Here is a 21,646-nt window from a genome sequence, read left to right as displayed (position 1 = left end):
AGCGCGGCCATAACCGTGCGGACCCAGCACAGCCGCGCCTCAGGGGGCCGGCGCGGCCGGGCCCTGCCCTGCGGAGCGGGCGCCGGGCATGCGGGCGGTGGTAGCGGACCGGGAGGTGGGATGCTGTCGCGGAAGAAGACGCGGACGGAGCTCTCCAAGCCGGGCGAGGTGCAGGGCAAGTACGTGAAGAAGGAGACCAGCCCTCTGCTTCGCAGTGAGTGTCGGGGACGGACTCGGCGGGACCGGGGCCGCTCTGGGAGGACGAGCCCGATGCCTCTGGGGGGCCCCCGAGTCCTTTGTGTGCCGCGCCTGGGGTCGGGCGGGCCTGTAGGCCCAGCGAGGCCATGGGGGTCCCCTGGCGAGGAGGGGCGAGACCGGGGAGCTGGCGGACGGAGATTAAACCCGAAAGGGAGGCTGAGTTTAAGAGGGAGGCTGAATGTAAAGGGTATCTGTAGGCATTGCGTGCCGCCGGTACAAAGCGGGTAGGTTTTGTCTTTTCTCAGCCGCCGCTCAGTTGTCAACAGGTAGGGTTACGAGAAACTCCGAACAGGTATCTTTCAGAGGAACGCAACGGATCGGTTCTCTCTTTCCAGAAGTCAGTGGTTGTCTTCCCTACCTAGGCTGCATGCACTGCCAAAAGATATGTGCTTTGAAAGTGAGATAACTGTACGAGACAGTTGCATAAAATCCCCGCGGAGGCAAGTGCTCCAGTTCCTAACCATGAACCAACTGGATGAGATCACCACGATGTACCTGGGCTGCGCTGATCTTCCCGTGGTTAACCTGATGCTAAGGCCACAGTCCTGGGTTGCTGGAGTTTATTTTAATAGCCCTGGCAGGAGTATACAAAAACACTTAACAAATACAGATTGAGAGTGCACTTTGTTTTCAAGCGTTAACAAAGAAACCTACCTGAGACTGAAACATGTGATGCTGTAGTTGCAGGATTAGTTTGGAGATCTCAACTAGCAACAGCTGATTTGCTGACAGAAGGCACTCGTCTTTGCTGGAAGTGTTTGCTGCATGACTAGCTGCTTCTCCAGTCAGCAGGCATGATAATTTATTAGTTTTTAACTTAGTCTTTTTAGAAAAACAACCCCAGTCTCACAAAGTTTGTTTCGTATTAAGCCATAGACGTGTCTAAGGGGTTAACACCTCTTAGACTTGCTGTTTGCCATGAAGTAATGACTAGCTATTACATTACTACTTTGTAACGATTACAGATTTACTGATGACACCTTCTGTGATGTTTTACTCCAATTTATAAGAGTTAATCTCCTCCTAAATGGAAGTCATAGTTTCTGTTAGCTCACATGGAGGGAAAACTACTTCCTTCTGTCATGTAAGAAGAGGACGAATGTGTCATTTACTGGAGGGAGGCAGTGAAATTGAGTCATGTCACTGTTCACATGCAAAACACCATTGGGTAAAGGAGAAAGTGGAACATCATGATCATTTGAGAACTTAATGTGTGCAGAATAAGGACATTTTGCTGTCTGTGATTAGTGGGGAAAGTATGAATTGTGATTGTGTAGTGGATTCCTGCGAGCGCGTAGGTGGCAACATCTTCGGTTACTCTGAGTTCATAAAGGCAGTGGTCCTGATGAGGTTGTACAAGTAGTAGCCAGAACACTTGGATTTTCTTGACCCTTCTTTCTAGTAGGTAGGCTTGAAGCTTGACTGCTGTAGCCACAGCACAGTGAGGGGAGATGTTGCATGGTTTTGGATGTGGTGGTGTTTTTTGTTTATTGTAGATGTAGTTATATGGGCGAAACTTGACTCTTTTGGCAATAGTTTGTTGCTAGTGGAAGGTGTAATGGTTTTTGTTGCAGCAGTACAAACTACAGCATTACCATTACACTTGCAGAAGCATTAAAGGTGCCTTAAAGGGCTTCTAGCATTTGAATTCCCTCAGTTCCATGGTATAAACCGGCATTGTGGTTAGCCAAATGCTTCAAGTGTTAAGTTCAGCCAAAGTTCTTTCTTCTCTTTCATGCCATATATCAGATCTGATGCCTTCATTTATCCGCCACGGTCCAACCATTCCAAGACGAACTGATATCTGTCCTCCTGACTCAACTTCTTCTGGATATGCTTCTGCTGGAGAAGGAATTGTTTCCAGAAACCAGAGTTTCCTTCGAACTCCGGTTCAGAGGCCACCTCATGAAATAATGAGACGTGAAAGCAACAGACTGTCTGCGCCTTCCTATCTTGCAAGGAGTTTAGCTGATGTCCCTAGAGAATATGGCTCTTCCTCCCAGTCCTTTTTAACAGAAGCTAATTCTGGTTTGGAAAGCGACGCCAGTCCCCGTAGTTACTACTACGATCATTTCTACGATGCCCAGAGGAGACGTCAGTTAAACAGTCGCCTCCATGAGGACTACAGGTATTACGAGCGCAACAGTGACCCTTTCCAGAGGGTGTCCCAGAGTCATGGGAGGCACACTTCAGGTAAGCAGCAATTGGTGCTTTTTAAAAGAAAAAAATGACATTTTTTGGTGAGACTTTAGGTGCAGGGGAACATCTGAGTGAGCAGAGTAGTCTTTTCAGGAGTTAAGCTGTGTAGGGCAAAGTTGTTTTCTAATGACATTTCTGTGATCTGAGTACACTGCGTAGTCACATTTCTTAGAATTAAGGATAAAAACATAATGTACTTAAACCAGGATTTATTTATAAGTAAATGGGATCAGGTCAAGCAAGTTTGGCTTTTTAATACCTAGAATATACACAGCTCCTCTACATAAAGTTGACTCAGTTGCTGGCTAGTAAGGGATTTTATTCATTCATGGTGTGGAGAATAACCAACAGCCCTGAATTATAACACTTCTGGTTTATTGTATTATTATGTTACTGTATTATAATTGTATTGTTATTTAATTCTCTTGCATTATTTTGACTTCAGTCATTAAAATAATTTAATATAAGTAGGCTGAGGGAAGAATTACTGCTTTGTGTAATTAGCAAATTGGCATATGCTTAATGCTGAAACTGTCTTCCTAGTCCTTGACTCTCTTTTTCTTTTAGCTTGTAATATTGTTTGTAAATATGCCTGTTTCCCCCCTCAGTTTCAGTGGAGCTTGTCTTTGTTTTCTGAAGGAAGAACAGCATGAGAATCTCTTAAGTACTCATTTTTTGAAGTATTTGATTGTCTGTGATGACACTGAAGAACAAACCCTTGATGTGGTGTGCAGTTGTGAATATGTTGATGGAATAAAAACTCTGGGCTTACAATATTTGCTATAGAAAGATGCCCTTAGAAGTAGCAAATTTCAAACCTGTAAACAATGCACCTCCAATATAAATATGTTGTTAGTTTGTCATTACTTGTAGAAAAAAACAGTAAATAATTTCTAGGGCTGCTGACCATTTGATCTACCCAGATTTTAGATGAAAGTGCTCTGTCACAGAATCCCAGAATGGTGGGGGTTGGAAGTTACCCCCAGAGCTCATCCAGCCCAGCCCCGCCCCCAGCTAAAGCAGGTTTCCCCACCATCAGGGGGCACAGGAAAGTGTCCAGGTGGGTTTGGAAACCTCCTGAGAAGGAGCCTCCACACCCTCCCTGGGCAGCCTGGGCCAGGGCTCCCTCACCTCAACACAACCAAGTTTTCCCTTCTGCTCCAGTGGAGCTTCTCACTTCCAGCTTATGTCCATTACCCCTTGTCCTGTCACTTGAGACAACAGAAAAAAACTGCTGTCCCATCCTCTTGACAAATACCTTTTAAATATTTGTATGTGTTGATGAGAGTGCCCCTCAGCCTTCTCTTCTCCAGGCTGGACAGCCCCAGTTCCTGCAGCCTTTTTTCCTCACAGAGATGCTCCAGTCCCCTCAGCATCTTGGTGGCCCTGTGCTGGCCTCTCTCCAGCAGTTCCCTGTCTCTCTTGAGCTGGGGAGCCCAGAACTGGACATAGGACTCCAGATGAGGCCTCACTAGGGCAGAGGAGAAGAAAACCTCCCTCAACTTGTTTCCCACGCTCTTCTTGATGCCACCCAGGATGCCATTGGCTTTCCTGCCCACCAGGGCACATTGCTGGCTCATGTTTGTTTGCTGCCCACCAGCACTCCCAAATCCCTCTCCTGGAGCTGTTCTCCAGCAGCTCACCTGCAGCCTGTCCTGGTGCAGGGGGTTGTCAGGAGTTGTTCAGCTGGCAGTCATTAAACATTGACCTGGACCAGATAAGGAGCATCTGGTAGGATGTGCTGGGGTGTTGTAGGGAGGAGAGGCAGGAGAGGAGGATTCATAAACCAACTTGTCAATTTCCCATTCCAAATTCCTCCAGTAATGGTGTATGCTGAGGGAGACTTCAGACAATGGTAGTGTTGCTGTGGGGAACTGAAATGGTGTGAAGTGGAAATGGAGCTGCAGCTGTTAGTTTGAAAGCAGAGTTTAGTTAGCAACTTTTTAAATCAAGCCATAAGTAAGGCATTACAGCTGTGTTTTCCTCAACTGTAGCATCATGAATTTCATCTGAAGAAGACATAGTTTTTGTCTCTATGTCCCCTTGGCCACTGGCAATTGTGAAAGAGCTGCTGGTGTTTGTTTGGTCTTTGTCATTCACTCCCATGTTTTATATTTAATGGTTTGAGCAAGTTCTACATTTTGTCATGGGTGAGTATTCAATCTGGTGCATTTGTAGGTAGAGGTGAGCTTTTTGTCTGCCAAAGCTTTTGCCTTTTCCTTTTAGTTTTTTTCTTTCATCTCAGCATGGAATATAAGCTCTTCAATTCTTTTCAGTTTCACTGCAGTAGTATTGACCTATGTCCTTAACTTTTGTCCATCATTTCAAGCGTTGCTGTTACTTTTTCTCAGTAAAAGAATTACATGGCCAACAACAAGAAAACATCAGATTCCCTTATTTCTCTCATCTCATCATTAAGCTGCTTTTTATTTAAACCATCTATGATCTTCAGTGTCTTACCTGAGTTACACTAACCTTTCTGTAGTTTCTGGGTCTGTTTTTCCTGCATTTCCAGAATGCTGAGGCAGGCTTATTGCTTTCATTGTTTCTGGCTAAATTACTTTTTTCCTTACACATCTCCATTGTCATTTTTAAATGTTTCACCTAATCCAAGTTCTTCCTTGAGATAATTGATGATCAAGTTGCTTTATAGCTACAGTTTCAATGTCTGAGTCTATTAGCTAGATTCTGTAAATGCTACCTTCTACCCTTCTCCTCTCCCCCAGTTCCCTCAGGGAGGTCCCCTCCATTGATTCCTTTACTGTTTGGGTGGATGGCTACAGAAATGGTGCCTGATGAACACAAGCTCTACCTGCTGGTGGTGAGCCATGGTTCAGTCAGTCTTGGTTAACAACCGACATAACTTGAGAAGCACTGCTTCGGAAGTGGTGCATGAATTTCAGTAGTCATTCAAAGTAAAGATTCTCCTCTTTATCATTAGGAAATAAGTTGAAAACATGTTCTTACTGAGATGTTCTTACTCAAAGCATTCAGCAAAGTGTTGAAGAAAGTCCCATGGCTTTTCAGCAGTTCATATTGACAGCGTTGACGTCTTCTTTCATTTCTCCTTGAAGTCACGTTTCCTCTCTCAATATGTTTCAATTCCACTGTGTCCTCCTTTTCATATTTTCATTAGATTTGGTTTTAATTGGCAGTCTGGTTTTCCTGCACAATGCCTGCAGCTGAGCTATTTCCTGGGTTTGTATGTTTAGCTCCTTCTGTGCCATTTCTCAAGCGTTAATGGGTTTTTTTTGTAGTGTCCATATCAAACTTAAATTCTCGGAGACTTTACCTGTCTTTCCTCGACATCTCTTTCCTCTCTTCTAGGTTAAAGGTTTGGGGAGGTCTGTGGTTGAAGTTATATCTACAGTATAGATTGGAACTAACTTGTAACCAAGACCTCAGAGTTATTTGTACCTGTTTGAGCGGTAAGCTGAAAAACTCTTACGTGTCTATTGCTGAGATTAAAATCGTGCTGTAAAGGGCCTTTCTGATGGTGGATTGGAAGCAGTTGAGTGTGATGTCAGGAGAAAAACCTTAATCCTGTGAACAGAGAATCCAGTGTGCTTTGGTGGAAGCGGGTTCATCTCCTGTTAAATGGCACCTCTTGAAAATGGCAAACTGGCATTTGTGTGTAATGTAGGGGCAAACTAGAGAAACACAAATTGTTACATGAAACCTGTTTAGAGCTAAAGTAGCAGGGCTTTGCTTTTTAGGTGTGCACACTCACTTTTAAACAAATGGCAATTTCTCTCCTTTTCTTCTGCGCTGGTTTTGCAGTCATTTCTTCATAGCATGCTTTTTGAGGCTTTCTGAGCACTTCCTGGCGTTTCCTACTTGTGAGTTCATGCTTACTTGGAACACTCCATTCCCTCTGACAAACGAGGCACTTGTGCTCAGGAAGTGCCTTCACATGCATCGTGATGGGTTAGGCCAGCCTGGAATCTGCACGTCTGTCTAAACAGGATAGTTATTGCAACTTCTTTGTGCTATTTTATTGTTGTTATACTGCCTTAAAGTTTTACATTTTGTTCATCTTCTCTTCCTGCTCCTCATCCTGGTTTGATGAGGGGAAGGGAGAGGATTTTGGCATCCTGAAAAAAGGCTCTCGAGACAGTTGACCTAATTGAAGACAAATATGAAGGCCTCTTGTTTGTCAGCACTTAGAAATTTGGTTGAATCTAGCTGTGGGGAGTTCAGAGGCTCAGAAACTCCTCTCCCAGCACTGGGTCTAACAAAGAAAGACATTCTCTTTAGTGTTTTTGCTGCTCTGGAGATTTTTTCTCCTGTGCTTTCTACCGGGCAGACTGAAGAACTGCCCTTTGCTGACCTGGAAACCTTTCCCCCCAAGTGCCTGGACTTCTTTCCAGGCAGAATGCCTTTCCAGTAAAGCCCTTTGTTGGGCTGTGAAGGCATTAACAGGTAACACTTACCGTTTCCTTTGTTCCATATGAATGGAACAAACCAAACAGAACTTCCTTAGTTAAGAAGATAATACATCTTTTTCACATTTGTGATGTTATTAGCTTAAGATGCATTTTTAAGAGAAGAATATGAAATGAAGGAACTCTTTGCACTGATAACCTTGTAATGCACCAGAATGTGGTGCTCAAAGGTCAAGTTTGGGCTCTGATAGTGGGATACCTTATTGAGAATAGGACTGGATATAGGGCCTGGCCTTAAAACTCAGTGTTTTAAAACTTGTTAATGCTGGTAATGCTTCTCCTTTGCACTTTGGTTTTTCAAAGTATTCTTAAACAAGCAAACTGCACTTAACAAGATTATTTCTGCCTTGGAACAGCACAGAATGCCTCTTGGCCTGGCTGACAATTAATTCCAGACCTTAAACTGAGGATACTGTATTTTATAAGACAAGGAGAAAGCAAAGCCACAAAGAATGGAACATATTGATGTTCCTTAAAAGCAACAGCTGAGCCAAAATATACTTTGAGCACATACCATTATGAAACAATTAACAAATGAGGCTAGGCAAGCTCTAAAGAGGCAACCCAAGAAGGATTTACAGTTGCACCAACCAAAGTTCATTGTTGAGATTTGGTGGTACCGCTCAGGAGAGTTTATGAAGAGTGATGCTTATCCTTAGGCAGAGGAAAAGAGACCTTTAACATTTGGAAAAACCAGATCATTTGAACAGCATCAGTAGAGCTTGCAGGTTGGAGAGGTTTGGCTACCAGTTCAGCACTGATACAGCTGGGCAAGTTTATCTGAACAGTATGGCTCTGTTTCTTCATGTTTTAAGTCAAAATAGCAAAAGGCATGTATTATGTGTTTGTGTCCTGGTATTATTTTTGTCCTTTGCATCTTGAAAATTAAAACAACAAAAAAAGCCAGCAGTGGGAGAAACTATGGAGGTAGATTTAAATGATAGTGCAGACCCACAGTTGCCTTCCCATTGAGTGCAGCATTGCTTCTTAGCTTGCTTTCTAGGTGATTTCTCTGTGAAATCCATAGTTTGGTTTTCCTCACTGTCCAAGTCAGTCTCTCACTCTTCTCAGGCTTTTGTGTGAAGAGAGAAAGGTGGTGTGTTAAGAGGACTTCTGGTGCAGAGCTTGTACAGCTTGTAACAGCAACTTCCAAATGTTAGAAAGGCATTAACCTTTACCCCAAGAAATAAATAGCTATGTATTTGCTGCTGGACTTGTGCTAGAATTTCAGTAGCAGAAACTGTAACAGAAGTACAGACATGTGCTGGTTCTAACAGTAAACAGAAAAATACATTCCTGCCTTTGTGACAGTTCTTTCCCCCAGTGAAGTCCCTGCATTCACATCTTTGGGCAGTGTAGATTTAATAGTTGCTGTTTATACATATGTGAAATTACAACACAGTGATCCCGTTAATTGGAGAAAATACTGCATTTGTTTGTCCCAAGTGCAGTATTTCCCAGAAGCTTAAATGTTTGTGTTTTGTCCTTGGAATGAAAACAAATCCAGTGACATAACCGTAGCCAGAGTCTGACATAGTTTCCCTGCCCCAATGCTGCCAAAGGTCAGGAAGCCTCTGGGCAGCAGAGGTCCAGGTTGCTCAGTCCTAAGGAGAGATGGGCGCTGCCACATGAGCACAGCCATCAGTTTTCCTTGGTAAAGCTCACAGGGAGGGAAGAACTGTAAGAGATCCTTTAAGGCCAAAGAGCTCAGAACGTGACAAAGCCACAAGAATTGTAGATGAGCACAAATGTTTTGGAGAACAGTGCTCAGGAGGAAGTTTCTGAGATGCTTTACATTTCTTTATGTATTCAGTTGCTTTGGAGCCTTCCCAATGCTTTACTGGTGGTGACTGCTATCTTGTGTTAGAGTGACAGCCTGGTTTTCAGCCTGGGTCATTTTATTTGTAAACTAATGCTTAAAGTAGATGCCATCCTTTGGCTGGCAGGCTGTGTCATGTCTGCATTGTTGAAAATGACAGTTGCCTGTGGCAGCAAACAAGAGTATGAAATTGCCTGAGAAACACAAGGATTTGGCCGTTCCTTCAGTATTACTGTTGTCTTTTTGAGCTGATGATCACAGCTGAAACCTCTTTTTAATAGTATGCTTAAGGTGGGACAGACACTGCCTTTCCCTTCCACTCTCTCAAAAAAATAATCACATGGAAATGCTATTTCTGCAAAAGGGAGGAAAAGAGGTGTAGTCCTCAGTGAATGCAGTGCTTGTGATGGAGTCACTGACTTCTGCCCAAGTAGCTCCCCTGCCTATCCCTTCTGGCTGTGCCTGTGGTGGTTTAACCCTGGCTGAGTGCCAGGTGCCCACCAAGTCATTTTATCCCCACCCCTCCTAAACTGGGCAGGGGAGAGAGAAATATAATGAGAGGTTTGTGAGTTGGGATAAGGGCAGGGAGATCACTCAGCAATTAGTGTCTTGGGGAGAAAAAAGGTTTGATTTATTAATGAACAATCAAAACAGAGCAGGGAGATGAGAAATAAAACCAAATCTTAAAACATCTCCCCCCACCCCTCCTTCATCCTGGGATTCTCTTTCCTTTCCCCCCAGAGGTACAGGGGATGGGGGTTATGGTCAGTCCATCACAGATGGACTTTGCTGCTGCTTCTTCTCAGGGGAGGTCTCCTCACACTGCTACACTGTGGAGTCCCTCACAAACTTCTCCAGTGTGGGTCCTTCCCCTGGGCTGCAGTTCCTCACAAACTGCTCCAGCATGGGGCCTGCCACAGGGGCAGCTCCTCACACCCTGCCCCAACGTGAGTCACCCACCAGGAGAACAGTCCTTCAGGTACCGACTGCTCCAGCCTGGGGCTCCCACAGGGTCACAATTCCTGACACCAAACCTGCACCTGCGTTTAGCAACTTCTTCCCCTCCTCAAACACAGTAATCACAGAGGCATTACCTCAATCACTAATTGGCCAGGCCTTGGTCAGCTGTGGGGTACATCCTAGAATTGACTGGCCTTAGCTCTGTTAGCTACAGGGGAAGCCTCTGCCAGCTCTTTGTTTAAAGAAGCCACCCCTGGCCCAAACAAAACCACTACAGTGGGAAAGAGTGACACACGAGCTCTGCTGAATGCTGCAAGTGAATAGATGGGTGTGCTTGGGGAATGGAAAGGTAGCTGGATATTCTTTAAAGCCAGAGTTGGTAGAACTGTGGGTAACTGAAGGTAACTGCTTAAAAGGATTTTAAGAGTTGAATTTAGGCTGTCTTATCAAGTGCATAGTGGGCATCCATGGAATAGGGAGAGATCTGCAAAATTCTTGTGTGACTTGTTCTTTGTGGCTGGGATTTTTGAGTGTGGTTTGGTTTGGTTGGATTTTGGTTTTCTGTAATTATTATAATGGTTTTTATTTCAACTAGCTTTCCAGGTATCCAGAGAGGGGAGGGAAGGAAAGGATGCAATTACAGTGGTGTTTCTTCAGTTCCTCAGTGCCCAGCATGCTCATTTTGAAAATGTAAAAATTGTGTATTTAAAAGGCTGGTGAACAGTCTCTTAAATCAGATGGCTAGTCGTAAATCCTGGAGATGCTGTGTTCAAGGGCAGAGATTCCTGTCAGCTCTTCTCCTGTCAATACACCTAACCTAGGCTTCTGCTCTCTTGCTGGAGGAGCCCTTCTCCTGCTGCAGCCCACATCCCCAAGAAAAGCTGGAAAATACTTCCTTTCAGATGCCTCTTCATCATTCTAAAGCTTAGGTGTTCAGTTTTCAAGAGCAGGATGTAGAGGAGCAGATGTACAGCCTACGAGACAACAAAACTTCCTTCCAAGATCTGTGGGAAGGAGGAAGAGGGTGGAGGGGGATGCAGAGGTGAGGAGATTTTGTGACTTGCTGTTAACAAAAGATCTCTGAGTCTTGTCTGGGTTGCATCCTAAATGCCTAACTGTCCCACCCAGTCTAAGGTGCGTGGGTAGTTTTGGCAAAAAAGATGTGGCAGCATCAACTTGAGCACACACAGAATGACTGTGTTCAGCAAGGGGCTTGTGCAGGAGCCTGTGAGGATCCCGCTGTTCTGTTTGCTTTTGTTGCTGCTGACACTTTTTGGCTGTGATTGCACACACTTCAGTAATAACGGTCAGCACAGGGTAGTGCAGATCTTGCTTGTCCCTCCTCTCTTGGTTTACTGGGTTCTCTTACTGTTCTTGACAGGTTAAACCTGAAAAGCTTTGGTGGTATTTGGTGATATTTTTTGTTGCTTTATTCTAGGCATTTGTAATTTGTGACTAACCAGAAAAGGAAATAGCTGTGGGGTTTCTGCAGATAAAGAGTTTTGATGCATCTGTAATAGCATATGAACAGAAACTGCCATTTATATAAAGCTTTAACGTTTGTAATCTCAAATCAGCTCTGTGCTTAGCAAATTGGGGCAGTAATGACAGCTTCATCCCTGTTAGATATGCCAGTATATGTCTCTGAAAAAGCAGTGGGGCTTTAACTGTCTTAGAGCGAAGCTGTCTAGTGACTCTGGAGTTGGGGCAGAGCAAGTGAGATTTCAAAGTGAGTGACTGTTTGGACTTGATCACCCTTTTTGACTAACATGTGAGTGCCTGTGCTGTGGGGGTGTTCAGAGAGTGAAAGCCTCAGGGTCAGGGGAGGAAGGAAGATGACGCGGTACGTTGGGCTTTTGGGATTACCTGCCTGGCTAAAAATGTTGCTTTCTGGGTTTTTTAGGCATCGGTAGAGTTGCTGCTACATCTCTAGGAAACCTAACAAATCATAGCTCTGAAGATTTAACTCTTCCTCCGGGCTGGTCAGTGGACTGGACTCTTAGAGGAAGGAAATACTACATAGATCATAACACCAACACGACTCACTGGAGCCACCCACTCGAGCGCGAGGGGCTGCCGCCGGGCTGGGAGAGAGTCGAGTCAGCAGCGTTTGGAGTCTATTATGTCGATCACATCTATAAAAGAGCTCAGTACAAACATCCCTGTGCTCCCAGGTAAGACATTGCCTTCTCTTCTGTGCTTGGTTTTTGTCTTGTTCCAGTTAAAGTGGAACTGATTTTGTCTTGTATACAATGTGCCAGAGCTTTATTTTTAGAAGCTTTACTGGTTTGTGACTAACATTTTTAGAAGAAGCTGCAATTGGAAGGTTTTTGCAATTGGAAGGTCTTAACTTTAGAAACAGGATGTTGTTCCCAGCTCATGAAAACAAGGCAGCTGTTCTCTTCAACTGTCAGTAAAACAACAGAGTTGCCGAGAACTGAATTGAATTGTAGACTGAAAAGAAACTTGACTTGGTGTTCCAAGAGACTGTCTGAGCAAAAGGCACATACCATTGGAAACAGGAATGGAGTCTCGTCTAGAGTGAGGATTGGTACTTCAGCTACTTGTAAACTGAAGTTAGTACACACTAAATCTACCAGTTACTTTCTGCTACTCTGTGTATTTTGCTGTTACCCAGGAAGAGAAAGATTTCTTTAAAGATGAGACATGAAATATAAACATATGAGGAGTCCTTTGTTAAAACTGGGATAACTCTTATCAGCTGCTGCCTGAATTCCCTTGTTCTAGCATATGAAATGGTGGATTATTTGGCTGAATCAATACTTGCTGCCTTAATGTTTTAAGGACAGGTAGCATTTCTGTTCTGCACTGAGTGATCAGTCTGAGTTAATCTGTCTGAACAGATAGTGACAACACTTGCAGGGTGACTGGAACAAGGCACAGAAACAGCACCAGAAAGTTGCTCTCAGCACAGACCTGCTGAGGCCACACTACCTGTGGGGTTGCATCACGGGCTGTTGCTTGTTCCCCTGTGTGTTAATGCTGCCAGTTCCACGCTGCCTCTGGGAGCTGATGAGCTTTCTCTGTCTCCCCTGTACAGCATTCCCTGTTACGACCAGCCTCCCCCGGTGACCTACCAGCCACAGCAAGCCAAGAGAAGCCAAGCCCTCCTCGTGCCTGCCAACCCCTACCACACTGCAGAGATCCCAGACTGGCTGCAGGTCTATGCCAGGGCTCCTGTAAAGTGAGATTTTATTGTTGTTTTTTCCCTTCTGCATTTCACACTAGGCATAGCCTCCAAGGATCCATTTCACTGGCTGGAAGCAGAACTCTAGCTGGTATCTGTTTCTTAATTGCCTAAGAACTGTTGCTGACAGCATGGGAGAAAGTTGTGCCAGGTGTTCATCCTGTTAGTTTGCTCTGTCTTAGGCATTACTTAAACCATCACGGTACCTCTTGCAGCTCACAGTGACAGGACCAGACAGAACGGCCTCAGGTGTAAGCAGGGAAGGTTTAAATTGGAGATTGAGAACAGTTTCTTCCCTGAAAGGACTGTCCAGCCCTGTCCCAGGCTGCCCAGGGCCCTGGAGGAGTCCCCATCCCTGGAGGGATTCCAAAGCTGTGTAGCTGAGGGACACAGGTTAATAGTGGCTGTGGCAGTGCTGGGGGAACAGTTGGACTTGATGAGCTTAAAGGGCTTTTCCAGCCTCAGAGATTCTGGGGCTCTGTGGCTTTCAGAGTGATACATTAGAGAGCTGAGGATGTGATTTACTTGCAGCGTGTTTGTGAGTATGGTGCCACGTGCTTAAAAGTGTGAGAGAGATTTTTAGGTTATTAACTTCTTAATGTGTACCTTATAAATTTTGCAAGTAAGACTTTTGAACACAGACCAAAATCTGCATTTCTAGCCCAGAACTGAATTTAAATCTCAGTGGTAATAAAAAGTCCTTTTTTTTTCCAGAGAAACAATGCAGTAGAACAGGGAGTTTCCTCCCAGAAAAGATCTGAGGCAGGAGAGTGAAACAAATGACATTTTCTAATGGGCACAGCTCTGCAGAAGAGTAACACTAACTAGAAAAGCAATAAAAAAATCCAGCTACCTTGTATTAATTCAGAAAACAGATACTTTTTCATAAGAGGAATATGGAGAAACTGGATTTTACAGCAGTGAGCAAGTCAGGCAGCACTTGCAGATTCAGGCTGTGCGAGATGTTCAGTGACTTCCTCTTAAAAATTCCCCTTTTCTTTTTTATCTGCCTCTAGTAACTATGATTCAAATGGGTTTTATGACTTGTTGCTACTGGGCTTGCCAGCAGCCCATACAGAATTAAATTGGCCTAAAATCCAGCAGTACACATCAGGGACATAGTAAGTGTCTGTAACCTATGGGAGGACCCGTTTCCTAGAAATACTTTCTGGTTTTGGCTGCAGCTGGATTTCTTTCTTTAGGTCTTGGGCACATCCAGACCACGTAGCCTTAAATATTCCAGCCTGTGCTGTGTTGGCTCTTGTTGGTACTTCTCTGGAGAAACACATTGAAGACAATGTAAAGAACTGAAGATGATCAGGAATTTGTTTATATCTAGTAGACTGAAAGAAAATGGGGAGGAGGGGGAAGAAAAGAAACCAAACCCAAACCCCAGCCAACACATTTAATTCATTCAAGCTGTTTGAATAGAATTGGCATTGTTCAGAGGAATCAAAACTCATCTATTTTCCAGTACCCTGTGAGCGTCTGTGCAGTAGTGCTGATGGGAATATTATCATGTGCAGAAGTGCTGGGGGTGATGGGAATATTATCACTGTTGTCAAACACCTCTGTGAAGAAGTAAGTGCTGGTTGATGCTGGTGTTATATTGAAACATGAGGAAGAGCAGTAGGAGCTGCCTTAGTGTCACCTCACCTTAAGGACTTCTTGAGTTGGTAGATACTTTTCACAGATTAAAATCAAGATCACTTCTATATTTTCAATGGAACTTTAATAACAAAGCTCTGTTGCCAAAACAACGAGCTTAAAGCTTGAGAAAAACACTCAGTGATGCTTGTAAGTGCTTCAGTAGCATCATCCAAAACCTGTGTGGATATGCTCTGAGATTCTGGGGCAAGACTGAAAATAAGTGGGCAAAATGCTTTCCTAGCAGGAGCAGAGATCTTTGGGGATCTATTGGAAGTTTTCTGTAAACATCTCTTGATTCCCAGTACAGTTCTGCACCGAAATCAGATTTTGTTACGATTTGTCACTTCAGCCTGAAGCTGTAGCTTGGTTTAGCTGACTAAAGGCCGGTCATTTTTGTGGAGAAAAGTAGATAACAATAGCAAAAATGGGCAACATCACCTTTTGTTTCAACAAGTTTTGCTAAGGGATCAGTGTTCTGGCCACTGGGAAAGTCAAATGGAGGGTTTAGTAGGCATTAGTGTAATGCTTCCCTGTTTCAGTGAGAAATGGTCAAACTATTAGGATAAAAATGAAGAATTTGGGCTTCAATGTCTTAGTTACAGCTTGAGGTAACAATTTCCAATCTCAGGGTATTTTGAATACCTTGAAACCTTCTTTTCCTTCCTCTTCTGGCATCCCTGAAGGTTTGTTCTGAGTGTGTAAATGCAGCTGTGGGGATCTTAGCAGAGTGGAGGCAAGCCCCTGCCTTGTGTTTAACCCTTTGCCAGACCCTCCAGTGGAATGTTTCCCCACCTTGTGAGGTAGGCCCACCAGTGTGGTGGGTGTTACTGCAGTATGCCAGGCTGCATGTGGGGGGAACTGAAGGTGGAGAGATCCAAAATGCCTTCCCTGTACGAGAGATCAAGGTTCAGATTCTTCTTCTGCCTCTTTTGGAGCAAGGATCTGAACCCAGGACTTTCTTCTTCTAGCCTTAACCAGTTGGCTGTAACTGTTTGGGGCAGGTCAGTGTCTCTGGTGTTGGACACGTCCTGTCTTACATTAGCTATGTGCTATTGACTGGGAAAAGCATGAGACTGGCTGCTCATTCTGTCTAGTCAGCTCCTGCTTTCTCACCCAGGAGGGAAGACTGCAGGAATTCCCTACTAACGTGCTTCTCCCCTTGATTCCTGCCTCTGGGACAAAGCTGCCCAGGGAGTCTGGGTCAGGCCCTGCTGCCCCATGCCTTGTTCTTCCGGGCATCTGTGGTAAGTCTTTCAGGGCCTGTGACCTTTAGAGTTTGAATGAGCCCATCTTCATCTTCAAGAAGACTTCTTCCTGTTCAGCCCTGCTCTTTGCAGTCAAACTGAAACTGTTGCTTGGAACAGTAATCCTGATGTGTGCTGCTGCTTCCTGAGGAATTGTCAGCAGTGATGCCTTCAAAGGGCCAAAGAACCACCAAGGTTTTAGTGAGCTGTTTAAAAAACCCTAAGCTGTATGCCCCCAGAAATGATTGCATGGGATGGGGTGGTGGTGTCTCTCCTGCTGGTATTGCCACTGGAAACAGTCCTGCCAGGGAGAGGGGGCACATGCCCTAAGAGATGCCCTGTGCAAGGACCAGCTGCAGCTGGACTGTGGGCTCTGAGGGCTCCCTTGGTGCCGGGTGGGAAAGGAGCAGAGCTGGAGGGGTGCTCCCAGAGCCTTGGACTCAGCAGCTCACTGGCTGCCTCTCCTCAGAGCTCCAGATCCAGAGTGACAAACAGATGCCACTTGTTTTTTAACAGTGCAACCCCATCAGGACTCGGGGCAGCTTTAATATATAAGCTGTTATGTAAGGAGTTTCTAGGAGCTGTGCTTCTTTAAGCTCTTAGAACTCCCCAGAAGAACCTTTGCCATCTGCAGGCCTTGGTGCTTCTCTGAAGCCTGCAGCCTTCTGCTTCCATCCCTCCAATTCCTAATGCAGTTTATTCCCATGTACTGGTGTCTTGGCTTCAGTCTCAAGTGAATCCGTTTTCTCATGGAATTCACCTGGACTGAATAACCCTGATTTTTCCATGAGTTTCTTCTAGTCTTGTAGTAACTTCAGTAGTCAGCTGCCTGTTTCTCAGTTCAGGAAGTCCCAGTGGGGATTGTTGGAGCCTGAGCCCATGTACTGTGTGCTGCTCACCAGGGCACTCATCTTGCTGCTGGCCCAGTGTCTTTCAGGTTTTCCTGAATTATTTCAGTTACCAGCTCCCCGAGGAGCATCCTGAATGCCAGCATCTCCTGCTTGGTGTCAGCCCATCGCTGTCCCTGCGAGGCGTGGTGGTGGCACAGGGCACCAGACCATGAGTCAGAGCCCTTTAATCTTATCCCTGTGGCACTGCCATGGTTTTGTTGAAAGCTTTGTTAGAAATACCGTTTTCCTACTGGGATCTTCAAGTCTATTATGAAATGGGGCTGCCATTCTGCAGATCCCAGGGCCCCTTGCAGGTCTGAGAGCAGTGTGCCCAGGTGCCCAAGCAGGCCACAGGCATTGTGGCCTGTATCAGCACTGGGGTGGCAGCAGGCTCAGGACAGGGATTGTCCCCCTGTGCTGGGCCCTGGTGACGCTGCAGCTCGAGTGCTGTGTTCAGTGTTGGGCCCCTCACTGCCAGGGGGACACTGAGGGGCTGCAGCGTGTCCAGAGCCGGGCAGCGGAGCTGGGGAAGGGGCTGGAGCACAAGTGTGATGGGGAGCAGCTGAGGGAATGGGGGTGCTCAGCCTGGAGAAGAGGAGGCTGAGGGGAGACATGAGCACTCTCTGTAACTACATGAAAGGGGTTTGTGGCCAGGGTTGGGTCAGTCTCTTCTCCCAAGTAATGAGTGATAGGACAAGAGGAAATGGGCTCAGCTTGCCCCAGGGGAGGTTTAGATTGGAGCTGAGGAAGAACTTTTTCCCTGAGAGGGTTGTCAGCCCCTGTGCCAGGCTGCCCAGGGAGCTGGGTGGGGGAGTCCCCATCCCTGGAGCTATTGCACAGCTGAGGTGCTGAGGGCCATGGGTTAGTGGTGGGCTGGGCAGGGTGAGGGGAGGGCTTGGATTCATTGAGCTTAAAGGGCTTTTCCAACCAAAACAATTCTGATTCCATGAGTGATTTTGCATCTCAGCTTTGAGGGATGTTTCTCCAACTCCAAGCACAGCTCAGTGTCTTTTGGTGCCCATCACTTTACCTCTTCCCATCAGACCCACCAACACAGACTTGGGTACCCACTGGGCAGCCGCGCTCCCGTGAGGCGCGTTGCTCAGAACCTGCGGGGCTCAGCCTCTCTCCCTCCTGGCACAGGTACGATCACATCCTGAAGTGGGAGCTCTTCCAGCTGGCTGACCTGGACACCTACCAAGGGATGCTGAAGCTGCTGTTCATGAAGGAACTGGAACGTATCGTGAAGCTGTACGAGGCGTACCGGCAGGCGCTGCTCACGGAGCTGGAGCACCGCAAGCAGCGCCAGCAGTGGTACGCACAGCAGCACAGCAAGAATTTCTAAGCTAACAACTCCTTGTCATCAGACTTTGCTGAGGACACTTCAGAGCTTTAAAAGGGGTTTTTTTTCACACTTGAAAAGAAGTGCTTTTGTTGAAAAGGCAGCTTATTTTTGTTGACGTTGCACCTTTGTTATTATCCTCTTGAATATTTTTCTACATGTATTGTTTATAAAAACGGAAACTGTTTGTTAATCTCTCGTTTTCATACAAGAACTAGTTTGTTATCCAGAAAACCAGCACGGAGTCGGGAGGCTGCACTCTGTATCCTTTTCTAGCAGTCACTTTGTATTACGACGAGCCGATCACAAAGAGAAAGAGCTGCAGGTGGCTGAAAGGGCCTGGCCCCGGGCTCGGGTGCGAGCGCACCCGGCGCGGCCGCGTTTGCGGCGGGGTCGGGTCCGTGTCGCGGGCGCCGGCGCTCCGCTGGCAGCGGTAACGCAGCGGCCCCCAGCGCCGGGCCCCGGGGACGCAGATCTCACCCGCCGCTACAGCAAAGTCCGAGTTGCCTTATTTTTTCACTTGTAATGTGTTACTATAGATTTGCTACTAGTTTTCACAGCGGTTTAATCAGAGGGGGAAGATACTTGGACCTTTGTAAAGTCCAGGATGTCTAAGCCAACTTTCCACGGGTTTTTCTAATCCCCAGTAACTGGCCACTCGCCCCACAGGAGCCTTTTGTCCCTTTTGTTTTTCTTGTATGAAGCTTCCTTACTTGGGGAAAACAGTGAATTGTACAGTTACCCTCACGGATATTTTCACTTGGTTCATTGAGTGTCCTGAGCTGTTATTTATGGATTCCTTTAGTGCAATAAACATGGTTGCAGACAAAACAAAATACATTTCTTGTAAATCTTAAGTCAATAAAAATCATTTTGTTTAATGAACGAAGGGTTGCCCCACTGATTTTTATTTTTTTGTTGGTTTGCCTTTTAGAAGATGGATGTTGCTGTTCCCACTGAAAAGATCTGCTGGGGGTGGTGGAAAGCAGTAGCTCTGGTCCCCTGAAGCCCGGTGGGGCTGAGCTCTACTCTGCCAAAAGCACCAACCTGGCCTCAAACCCCAAAAGGAAGCCAAGGAGCTGGGAAAGCCGGAGGAGCAGCTCCCCAGCAGCTCTCCCTTCCTCAGGCAGTGAGTGCCTCCTGCATGACCACCTTAGGAACCCAAAGCAAACTGTAATGGTGCAGAGGATCCAAGAACAGAGCTGCTGAACAGAGGTTGTGGGGTGGTCTGTCCAGGAATGCAGCACCACACACCCCTCCAGCAGCTGCCTTGGCGTGGCTCACAGCGCCAAAGGCCCCTGGCCATAGCAGGGGGCTCCCACACCACAGCAGAAGTGCCCTTAGAGCTTCTCAGAAAGCACGGTAACACAGTTTTAATTGTGTTTATGTAATTAGTTAATGAAGAAAAAACTTGGTTACACGTTAGAACTCCTTCAGGTCTGTGAACAGCAGGTGGCTGGTGACTAAGCTACGGGCTGGAAGAGTTTGAGTTGCGGTATCATGTCAGTTACGCGTTCTTCAGTGACATGGTAACTAATGAAGAAGGGAAACAGAAGGCTGCATGAATGAGCTGGGAAGCACGCCGGCTGTAACAGATGAGAAGCACTTTGTGGTTGGCAGCTGTATGTACATATTAACAGACTGACAGATGCCCACATCCTCCCCTCCAGCCCCATGGCGTCGCACCGACACCTCGACCCGCCCGCCCGGGCCCTGGTTCTGCGCCCTCCCCGGCACGGGGCAGGAGCTGGGGGGCATGAGGAGGAGGGCACTGAGCCCAGGAGGAGCCATGGGCGCCTTGCTGCTGCTCCCTCCTGCACCTCCCCTCCCCTAAACCTTCTTCCTGTCGGCGGGGTCAGCGGGCTCGGCCTGCGGCGCGGGGAAGGCATGGTGGTACAGGTGTCTGTGGGTCGCTGCCGCGCTGTACAGCTTGTACAGAGCCTGCAAAAGGAGAGAGACAGACACACACAGGCTGTGAGGGCCCTGCCCCTGCCTGGGACACGTGCCAGCCCTGCTTCCCTGGCCCCTAGCAGCATCCCATTGCAGCAGCTCCTGAGAGCACCACATCCAGCAGGGAGGAGACCAAAGGTTGGGCTGCTCGGCACCAGGAGGAGCCAATCTAAACATGCCCTGGTACAACTTGAGGCCGTTTCCTCTTCTGTCATTCATCACTGGGAAGAAAAGACAGACCCTCACCTCACCACAGCCTCCGACAGGGAGTTGCAGACAGTGCTCATGTCTCCCCTTGACCTCCTCCAGGCTGAACACCCCCAGCTCCCTCAGCTGCTCCCCGTCACACTTGCCCTCCAGCCCCTTCCCCAGCTCCACTGCCCGGCACTTTGGGGGGGGGGGGGGGCGGGAACCAACCCAAACCTACCCCAGCCCCCAGCAGCTCCTGCTGAAGCTTGAGACGGGGAGTCAAGATCAGCTCAGGCTGGGGCTGGTGAGCAGCAGATCAGGAGGAGGTGTTTCCCCTGTGTGAGGGGTGTAGAATGACACAGGTCAGGCTGAGGCCACAGTGAGGAGAAGGTTGGGGAGATGCTGAGAGAACTCTGGGGTGTTTAAGGCACTGCCACTGCATCCTGAACAGGCCACAGGGAACACGGGGTGGGTGGGGGGGGGTGGGGTGTGTCTGTGTGTGTGTCTGTATCTGTCCCTGTGTCTGTCTCTGTGTCTGTGTCTGTCTGTGTGTCTGTGTCTCTGTGTGTCTGTCTGTCTGTGTCTGTGTGTGTCTGTGTGTGCGCGCGTGGGCGCAATGACTTGGCAGCATTTGTTCAAGAGCTCATCAACACCAAAGACTCTGTTCTGCCTCTGGGTGCTGCACAAGTGCCAAGTGCCCCGAGGCAGCACTCTGTGAGCTGTCAGCTGCTCAGCAGTTGGGGCACAGCCAGGGACTGAAGTGGCCAGCCCAGGAAGGGGGAAGGAGCAAGTTGATATTTAACTACTTTGGGTTTTTAAATGGCCTTTTGGACCTGGGAGAGCTGCTCCAACTGTCATTTACAAGGAACTGCCATGTAACCCAGTGCTTGCAGGGTGTGCTGGCAGTGACAGACGGAGCTGTCAGGCTTTGGTGACACGGGATGTGATGGGGCCATCTTTTGTCACTGTCCTAGTCCAGGTGGCACCTGGCTACAATGCAAGAGGAACACACATGTGTATTACGGCCTGGCATGGCTGCCCTTTGTGGTTTAACTGGATGCTTTGCTGAAGCAAGGTTCCTGCTGCCCTTGGCACAGCGGGGCCAGCAGCTCATACGAGGATGGTGACCACAGCTTTCCCTGGGGGCATGACACAGGACCAGATGCCCCTGGAGCAGTGCCCCTCGCTGTCAGGAGGAGCAGGGCAGTAACAGTGCCCGTGGCAGGCAGGTTGAGCAGGGCTGAAGGTGCCATGCTGCCCCAGGAAGGGGCTGAGGGAGATAAACTGCCTCCCAGGCTTGGCTGGCAGCTTAACTCCATCTGGTGTGGGGTGGTTTTGCCCAAACACCAACACGTGATGCCTCCAGCAGCACAGAGAGGCCTTGCCCAGTATGGGGGCTCCTGGGAGGGAGCTCTGCCTATGCAATGCCTGCACACAACCAACTGGTGCTTTGCTTTGACCCCTCACACAACAGGAAACCCCCAAAAAAAGA

The 21,646-nt window shown here is 47.2% G+C and overlaps 2 protein-coding genes across 4 annotated transcripts in view; one reads left to right on the top strand and one right to left on the bottom strand.

Annotated features, from left to right (window-relative positions):
* SAV1 (salvador family WW domain containing protein 1) lies at positions 1 to 20,159 on the top strand. Of its 3 annotated transcripts, XM_061998779.1 has the most exons (6): positions 1 to 214; positions 2,008 to 2,451; positions 11,585 to 11,855; positions 12,743 to 12,886; positions 17,817 to 17,987; positions 18,950 to 20,159. In XM_061998779.1, coding segments are annotated over exons 1-6 (1,125 nt in total). In that variant the 5' UTR covers positions 1 to 120; the 3' UTR covers positions 18,951 to 20,159. The 3 variants fall into 3 exon arrangements, with proteins under 3 accessions (XP_061854763.1, XP_061854761.1, XP_061854764.1); XM_061998777.1 differs by lacking the exon at positions 18,950 to 20,159 and having other exon boundaries at positions 17,817 to 18,898; XM_061998780.1 differs by lacking the exons at positions 1 to 214; positions 18,950 to 20,159 and adding an exon at positions 612 to 1,050 and having other exon boundaries at positions 17,817 to 18,903.
* The window catches only part of ATL1 (atlastin GTPase 1), a 32,443-nt gene continuing 30,183 nt past the window's right edge, over positions 19,387 to 21,646 (bottom strand). Inside the window, exon 13 of the mRNA XM_061998776.1 lies at positions 19,387 to 19,956. Coding sequence (XP_061854760.1) covers positions 19,846 to 19,956 — 111 coding nt within the window. The 3' untranslated portion in view covers positions 19,387 to 19,845. The remainder of the gene's footprint in view (positions 19,957 to 21,646) is intronic.

This window comes from Colius striatus, chromosome 6, assembly GCF_028858725.1.
Source record: "Colius striatus isolate bColStr4 chromosome 6, bColStr4.1.hap1, whole genome shotgun sequence".
Taxonomy (NCBI): Eukaryota; Metazoa; Chordata; class Aves; order Coliiformes; family Coliidae; genus Colius; species Colius striatus.
The sequence above is the reverse complement of the archived record's forward strand: the minus strand, read 5'-3'. Positions and strand labels throughout refer to the sequence as shown.

Bases quoted from the DNA above. Each gene is read 5' to 3' on its own strand.
- SAV1 (XM_061998777.1), top strand. From the start codon at position 121: ATGCTGTCGCGGAAGAAGACGCGGACGGAGCTCTCCAAGCCGGGCGAG. The intron at 215-2,007 runs GTGAGTGTCGGG...GCCATATATCAG, and splicing joins GACCAGCCCTCTGCTTCGCA to ATCTGATGCCTTCATTTATC. The intron at 2,452-11,584 runs GTAAGCAGCAAT...TGGGTTTTTTAG, and splicing joins TCATGGGAGGCACACTTCAG to GCATCGGTAGAGTTGCTGCT.